We start from the raw sequence: 9276 nt of genomic DNA on the forward strand, positions 1-9276 counted from the left end.
ATTTGTCAGCATCCTACCTAGTCCCTGCATTTGACTTGGTACAGTTGAGATGATGAATGGGTAAATTTTTGTGCTATGTTTTTTTTTTAAAAATAAAATAAATAATTTGTGTGTTTATGAATTGAATTAAAGAAAATAATTTTTTTAATTTTGTGTAAAAATAGGATTTTTTTTTAAAGAAAAGGAAGATATAAATTAAAACAATTTCATAAAGAGATACCGAAAAAAAAAATCTCCCAAAATCTCCCCTTTTCTTAAGAGTGTTACTCTTCTTCATAATAATAATAATTAGGGTAAAAAATGGAGTGAAATATGGTAAAAGCTTAACATTTTCTTAAAAATATTGATAAATTGTGTTTCTAATAACTTATACTATCAGTTATGGAATGTGGCAAAGTGGTAAGTAGTTATTTCATCATTAATCAAAGACCTCAGGTTTGAGCCGTGCTATAAAATTGCCTTTGGTTAAGGAGCGTTTTAATAAATAAGACTCCAAACCTCAAGACGGACACATGTGAAAAATAAAAAATAATAATAAATTTATATTTTATAAAATGAGATGGTGATTTGCTCTTTTTCTTTATTTTTGGGTTCAAGGGTCATGAGAGGGTGATAAAGGTTGTTACATAGACGTAATTAGGATCACTAGGACAGTATGACGAACATTTGTCTTTCCCCACACACACCCCAACCATGAACCAACCCCTTCTGTCAATATATATATATAAGATGATTTATGGAGATACTTGACGTTGTCTTTTTCTTGACCTCAAAGATTAAAGTGTTTGATTGAGTGAAGTAAAATGATTATAATTAAGTTGATCAAAGACTAATTGCATGATGATCAAAGTCAATAAGCCATTTATGGATGAACTCTGGCGGAACCGTATTGGTGAATTTAGTACAAAGTCTTCTATTGAATTAATTAATATTTGAACTTTAAAACTGATAACTTTAGTTACAAATTAATTAAACTTATCTCATGTATCAAGAATTAGTAGTTACGTACTTAGTAGCTTTGAAAACAACAGCGCTTGCTATTAATTGATGTCAAAGAGAATTAAACATTTCGCCTATAAAAACAAAACATTAAGTTTTACTTTATTTAAGTAAATGTAATTTTCGAATAAGGAGGAGGGTCAATTAAACCGCCACTTTGCTGAGTCCCATATCCATCCATTATGATAAAGGTTGTAGTGGTTTTTTTTTTAATTAAAAAATTGGAACCATATAACAAATTCCTGAGTTGGCAATGAGACTTAAATATGCAATAAAAAAGATACAGAGAAAGTGTCATGCATGTAAATTAAATATTAATTATGAGAGCACCTAACCTAATTATAATTTAGCTCTATCATATATGTTATCTTAGGCAATTCATATATTTTCCCTCAGAAATGACACGGGATCATTTAATTTGCGAACTAAATTATTTTAAAATTATATTTTTTAATTATAATTCTGCAATTAATTTACCTTATCTATCTTCGCCGGTTTCCTGAGTCCATATATATCCATTATCGTAAAGGACTAGCTTTAATTTATGTAGTGGCTTATCTTTTTTCATTTAAAAATTTGAACTATATAACAAATTCCCAAGTTGTTAATGAGCCTCAAATATGCAATAAAAGATATTGCGAAAGTGTCGTGCATGCAAATTAAATACTAACTATGACAGCACCTAACGTCCTAACCTAATTATAATTTAGCACTATCATCATCTAGATAGGTTGTCTTCCTTGCGTATTCAAAATTTTCATAAAAAGGATTTAAAAAATCAAATCATGTAATGCATAAAATTTGGACTTGAAACTTCAAAATAATTAATTTTAAATTCAAAATATCTCTATCTATACTGAATTTTTTTTAACCTTATATATAACTTCATTTTTTGTTGAAGAGATACGGATGAACACCCCTCTAATCCCGCCCCGGATTGTCTTTGGCCATATCCTTATTACGAAATGACCCTCTTATAAAGATACATGAGAATTTTCTTTTCAAATTTTAAATTGGTGAAAGTACATACTACATAAATTAAAATTAGCGATAAGTAAATTTGTTAGCAAATTTATTGTTAATTCTATTTAATGACAAATTAGCCATATTTTATCAAAATAAATTGTTTGCTGTAAATAATTTAGCACGGAGTTCGTACGTAGTGGTGGAAGTGAATATTATGTTTCACACAATAAAAAATATTGAAGGTTTTGCAAAATACAAAATGTAATATTATATGAGCTACGCATATATCCAAGCATAATGTCCATTTATTTGTAAAAGCTAACACAACGGGGTAGATAATTTTTCCAAATATCTATAAAGATTCATTTGTTTATTGGAAGTCGATGTGGGCTTTAATAGCTGGGTGGGCCAGAAACGTATATGGTACTGCAATAGCCCATACTTATGGGCTTGGTCTTAGCCCAAAAACTATGTTGGGCCCTGAAACTCCCAAATCCAGCTAGCAGCTTTTCACTTCCAGTTCCAGTTAATACTATTTTCATCATTGGTCCTTTTTTATGTAAAAATATTTTTAAATTTATATTTTTTTACAAGTAGTTTTAAGGATGTATCAAACATTTTTACCAAACCTATTATTGATGTTATCAGTTTCAATACTTCTATTTAAATACACTATTACGTATTTTGATAAAATCAGTTTCAAGACCTAAAAATCATATTTTTCAGCACTTGATGTAGATTGTACTCCTTTAAATCAATTTTAAGTGTTTAACCCATAGTCAGTGAAAGAACAAACAAAGTCAAACTAGACAAAATTAAATGAATTTGTGATACAAAATAAATTAATTAAGTATTTGAGAGATGATTAATTAGATGGAATATGGCGCATTTTTATATTAACGAAGAATTGAGTTTAGCTAGGAAGGAGTGAATGTTGCATAATAGGGTAGAATTAATGCTAGTAGGGGTAGAGTATCGTCTTGTCTTATGAAGGTTTAGTGCATACCTTATGACTAGTCATGCCATGATAGCTAATTCTTTTCAACTTTTCGATTATTACGTTATTTCTCTCTCATATATTTGTGTGGACAACATCCCAGAATAAACTACACATTCAACGTCTGACCTTTCACCAAATTAACTTATTAGTGTTCAAGATTGCAACATTGTTGGATCAGAATTCAACTGGGCGGTGGTTTGCTGGAACATGTTTTCTTCCTACCACATCATAAATCAGCAGCTGAGCGGTCTCTGTCTAATAAATAGTAAATATTAGAAACAATGAATTTGGGCAGAATTCAATTAATTCATTCTATCAGGAGAAAATATATGACTGTCCTTCCTAGGTTTGACGAATGTCTTTTTTTGCGTCTCTAAAATATATATGCACGTGGAAATTATGGAAAAAAAAAGAAGAAAAAATACTGCAAGAACAGCTGGAATATTATGCTATCGACATGGAAATTGACATTTATAAAAATTTAAATTTATTTGTACTATTTTTCGGATATTGACATCGTCAAATATTATACGTCGAAATTTCTGCCAAAAAAAAAAGAGATTGCAAGATTCAATTTGGTGTGATATATATGTGTGTGGTGTTGGTGGTGGGGGGGTCCCAGATCCACACTGAGATCGAAACATAATGTCAATTTACTATACTTAATTTTATGGTATGTTTATGTAAAATCAATTTAACTTGTCATGATTTAAAAATTTAGGTGCAGCGAAAAATATATATTAATTAATTAGGGTGGTAGAAGTGTAAATATAAATAGAGGTAGAGCTAGGTGGAGGTTTATGGGTTCAGATGAATTCAATAGCTTTTTTTGTAGACTCCCTATTTATATTAGAAAATTAATTAACTATATACGTATATTATTTGTGAACCCCTAACAAAAGTAATTGACAGTTATTACAGAAATTTAGAACCCTCAAACTCTAAATCTTGACTTCGCCTATGAATATAAACATATATATTATATCATCCATAATATGTTTATTTATTTGATGTAAATACCAAATAAGAAAATATCAAATGGGAAATAATTCTTGACCGACAATATATTAAATTTGGCCGCAAAATCTTGGTCGTTTTAGAATTTACCACAATATTAAAATATTATGATCTTTGTCACGCTGAAATCTCAGTGTGGATTTGGTTAGGCAAGAGAAGAGAGATCTAAAATCTTAAAATCTACCCCGAGATTGGTGCTCATGCTTCATTAAAATTCCATTGTTTTGCTTAGAAAGAAGAGAATAATCCAGCAAATCTCATTAATTATTCCATCCTACTCCCATCGTGACTTTCTTTTCTATTCGTTCACGTTGAACATAGCTAGGCTTCAATAGACAAACAGAGTTGCTCATATAATAAATACCTTTCACATTTAATCTTAAAATTATGAATACGAGTCATAAATGAAGTAAAAAGGTAGAAGTTTCTAAAAATGGATAATAATAATAATAATAAAAGCTAGACTTTAGTATAGTAGACTTGAGGAATAATTTGAAACAATTTATTTTTATCTTAATATGATAAAATGGATCAATACAAATGAAAATCTATTTTTAATATATTGGACAACTAAAAATAAATGAACGGATCATAGTAATGTTTCAAATATAAATAAACAATTAAATAAGATCGACCTAAAAATAAGAAACAATCATGATAACATATCTTGAAAACAAGCTACACATTTTTTAATTAATAATGTAACATCATGTGCAGACAAAATAATATTGTAGTACCCACCAATCACCATTATGAAAGAATTCAAACTTTATTAATCATCTATGAAATATCGATGTCTGATTCTATGAATCAAAGTCATTTTCCTTAAATAAACCAACAAAATTCTACATATTCACTGGATGTCTGTCAGTACAAGTAGATTGAAGAAAAATAAATCAACTTTCATTAATTAGTTTGTCAATCCACAAAGAAGACACCTAAAAAAGACATCCCAAAAAAGAAAAAAAAAAATAGAGAGAGATGATTCAAGTGAACCAAATCTCTTTACACAACTCAAGATCATTAAGTTAACCTTCAACTCTAATCTAAGAACAAAATTCTTCTATTTTTGCTTAGCAAACTCCAACCCTGAAAATAGAGAAATTCCTAATAAAAAACGTTTTTTTATGGATCTTACTCAGCGTGAGTTCACATTAATCACTGGATCCTGTTCAACGTGAATCTAAATTAGTCAGACAGTATACTACATGAGAGGGCTATTGAGAAGTCCATGCCAAGAAGATCCACCAACTCCATTCCACATTCTCCTAGTTGAATCAAAATCAGCCATATTATTTCCTTCTCCATTAATTTGCCATGGAAATCCCCACAAAACTCTGTTGTGATCACCTTGATCTTTAGTCATGTTGCACATCTCTTGTTTGACTGTGGTCATTGTTGTAGATGTTGTTACACCACTGCTTATTTCTTGATCATAATTATGCATTAATCCCATTTCTTGATCATTGTTATTCACCCCTAATCCACCATTTTCCACATTATGTAATCCCATGTCCCCATTAATAATATTCCCAACTCCATAGTACAAATTCTGTTGATGAATTAATCCATTCATTGGATTATTATTTTCAAGAAATCCAGTATTACCCCTAAGTGCATCAAGAAATATTCCACTTGGATTTTCATTGCACATCATTGAAATATTACCATGGTTTTCAAATCCCAATTGCCCATTTCCTTGTTTTTGGAGCCTAGCAAATGCTAGGCTCAAATCACTAGAATCATAGGAAAATGGATTATTAGGAGTGTTGATAATGGAATGTTGATCTTGGCTACTAATACTACTACTTCTTGATGATGACCTTTTGTTCTTCCTACAGCCTCCTCCAACTGGAACATTTCTTAATGTTCCTCCTTTGGTCCAATATCTTCTACATGATTTGCAAAAGTATCTAGGTTGAGAGAGACTATAGTTGTTGTAGTAGCAAAATTTGGTGTTGGAAGAGTCACATCTTGGACAATTTATTGCTTGCTCTGGTGGCTTTGGCTTCTTTGGATCTTCTTGTTGTGGCTTTGTACTCACCAACATGCTTTCTAGGGTTTGAGAAGACAATTCCTAAACAACACAATTAACTATAAATATCAGAACTTGATATCACACACACAAAAAAACATTGTTAAGAACTATTAGCTATATATTTTTGCTTCATATAAATGTCTTGTATCTTAATATTTTGATTTCCTACTTATAATACATTTCTTTGAACCGAACATCTTTTTTACCTCCCAGACTCCACTTATAAGAATATAGTATTGATGTATGAATGCCTTACTTTTGACATTCAAAAATCAAATCTTTAACTTGAAAAGCAACATAATTTTCTTAAAGGGATGAGTGACTTTAAATTTGTAAAGATCAGCTAGCATCAATTTAATTTGTTCTTAGGCTATATAGCAACAGTCGTGAAAGAAAAGAAATTTACAAAATTAGCAAAAGTAACAAGAGTCTACACTACTCTCCTTAGAAGTTAGGCACATAAAGTAGGTCTTTTTTAGGGGGTATTTCAATTCATAGAATAAACTCTTTTTTGGGGTAAAATTAAAGACTCACTCCATATCAAGATTGGTAGTTCTAGCTTTGATTTTTTTTTTTTTACAAAATCTCAGAGAAAGGAAATGGAAAATGAAAAAATAACACACAAGTAAGAAATTGAATCAAAAGAGCTCCAAGAAAATTAATTGACATAACAACAAAAGAAATTAAACCATCATTACTACTACTAATTAATGCAACTTCATTAATTTACCTGAAGATGTTGATGCTGCGCACTAGAGGGATCCATCACTAAGTACAGCTAGAAACAACACAAAACTTAGAGCTTAATTAAAACTTAATTAATCCTCCAAGATGGTTTAATGTTTTTTTTGGTACTTAATTGATCTCTTGAATAATAAGCACAAGAAAATATTTGAATTTTGCTAAGAAAAGGAGAGAAAATTATGAAAAAGCCAAGAGAGAACAACTTGTGAGTGCCTCTTTCTCAAACTCAATATATATATAAATGTAGACAAAGTAGGGGTGAGGATGGGTGTGGGGTGTGTGTGTGTGGGGGGGGGGGTTGTTGCTTAAGTACAATGTCTTATTGTGTGTGTGAGAGAGAAAAATAAAGCAAAATTTTTAGAAATAAGATAAGGAAATACGTGTAAGGCTTAGGTCTGTAATATTTAGGGGACAAAGGAGTGGAAAATCTAACTGTATATGCCCACAATGGGTCCCTTCTTGCTTCAAGTTTCCTAATTCTTTCATTCTATTTTCCTATCTTCTTCCTTTTATTATAAGTTATTAAGTTACACTCCTTTTGTCCCTAATTATTTATCTACTTTTTGATTTATAGCTGTTCATAATTACTTGTCCATTTTGACAAATCAAGAAAGAACAATTTTTTTTATCTATTATATCCTCAATTAAATGACTAATTACTTTGAAAAATACAGAACTTTTCATCCACTTCACAATTAATAGGGGTAAAATGGTAAACTCATTATGTCATTAATTGATTTCTTAATAGGTGTGTCAATTCAAAAGTGGACAAGTAATTAGGGACAGAGGGAGTACAATATAATAATATAATAATAACTAAATTCATAATAAACAAAATGTGCAAGTATTTAGTAAAATTTTGAACATACATGGAGGATTTCAGGAAATATTAATGAGTTCATGTAAATCGATAACAAAGTTTTTAGATTTTCCTAGGTGTTTTCGTGTTTGGATATAAATTTTAGCAAAAACTAGTACTTTTCATGAATTACTCTTCGAACTTATTTTTCCAATTTGAAAGTTAAAAGTTGAAATGATGCACTAAATTGATAAACAAATACTTGTTTGTATTAATCTTTAAATATCTGAAATCATATCTATGGTCAAAGGGTATTCATGAATGGTAAATAAATGACAATATATGTTATTAATTTAACTAAGACTAAATAATGAAAGCGTATACGTAAAAAATATGATGTCTAAAAAGTTTTAATTAGAAATTATATATTAAAAGAATTATATAAAGAAAAAACAAATGAGCATATGATTGATGTAGAGATCTCATTCTTTGTCCCATTATGTAAGCGCACCTTGTCCTGTACCTGCTCATGCCATTTCGGTTATACAAACTTTATTAAAATAAAAACATAATAATTGAGGTGCACTTTCTTCTTAAAATCATCTTAGTTCTATTAAAATTTTCTTTTAATTTTCATTTTCATGTACAAATTAAATATGTTTGAATGATGAACCTAAGCTTGGCTCCAATATCCCCACAAAAAAATGGAATAAAGTTTTGGTCTCAAATAAAAAATGAAAATAATTTTAAGAATATTTTGATGTTTGGTGCATTTATATATATTTGGACCCAACAACAACAGGAGCCGTGGGTATATATATGTCGAGTGGCTACAAGTTAAAGGCTATAATTGAAATGGACAAGTGATGATACAAAGAGGGAAAAATGGCCACTTGGATCAGGTACACCTTTATTTTGCATGCTTAACCCAAAGTACTCTTCTTCCATGTGACTTGTCTTTATCACCCTAATTAGTTTTCATGGAAAATCCAAATTTGAAGATTAATTAGTTAGTTTGAAATATTGATACATATTTGATAAATTTTCAAATATAAATATAAATTTATCTTGAATAAAAGTTATTGAATTCACCGTTATTGAGTTGATTGTTTAAACACAAAGTTTACGTTATATGAGTGCCATGTGTGATGAGACAGTGGTACTAGAGCTATATAGGTGTGAGCTAATTTGTGCTTGAAGAAATGTGTTGACAGAAATATACTCATGTGAAAACAAACATGGAGAATCTAACACTTGTCCACCTAAAATCTGAACTTTCTGACATATGAGTACAACACAATTCTTTTTCTTCAAGATTGTTTTTTCCCTATTAATTCTGATTAGACTAGTTTAATTACTTGAGCGATATAAATAGAGTAGTAAGATTATAATTTAATTTATTATCTGATTTTAATAAAATAATTTGAATTTTATATTTTAAACTAAAGGTCTATATCAAAGTATTACTTTATCTTTGTGAGAAAGTTAGAATTGAAGAATTTCTAAAAAATATTATGAACTAAAAAAAATACTCCATGAAAAACAAATCAAAACACATTAAATATTATTTTGCTAAGAAAATAATTGATGAGCAATTGTTATTATTGTAATTTCCTCATGGCCTCTTGATGAAAATACTCGGTAATATCGTGGAAAAGTAAAAATTAACGGAGTAAGTATATTCTTAAATTTGTTAGTTGTAAGTAATAGTAG

The 9276-nt window shown here is 29.5% G+C and overlaps 1 protein-coding gene across 1 annotated transcript; it reads right to left on the reverse strand.

Annotated features, from left to right (window-relative positions):
• Positions 1–4863: 4863 nt before the first annotated feature.
• LOC125807947 (dof zinc finger protein DOF2.1-like) lies at positions 4864–6980 on the reverse strand. Its single transcript, XM_049487702.1, has 2 exons — positions 6751–6980; positions 4864–6059 (listed from the first exon to the last, which is right to left on the reverse strand). The coding sequence occupies exons 1-2, from the start codon at positions 6784–6786 to the stop codon at positions 5187–5189; spliced, it is 909 nt and encodes a 302-aa protein (XP_049343659.1). The 5' UTR covers positions 6787–6980; the 3' UTR covers positions 4864–5186.
• Positions 6981–9276: the final 2296 nt, after the last annotated feature.

The sequence above is a fragment of the Solanum verrucosum genome, unplaced genomic scaffold, assembly GCF_900185275.1.
Source record: "Solanum verrucosum unplaced genomic scaffold, falcon-dt-bn FXZP01000183.1, whole genome shotgun sequence".
In the NCBI taxonomy this organism is placed as follows: domain Eukaryota; kingdom Viridiplantae; phylum Streptophyta; class Magnoliopsida; order Solanales; family Solanaceae; genus Solanum; species Solanum verrucosum.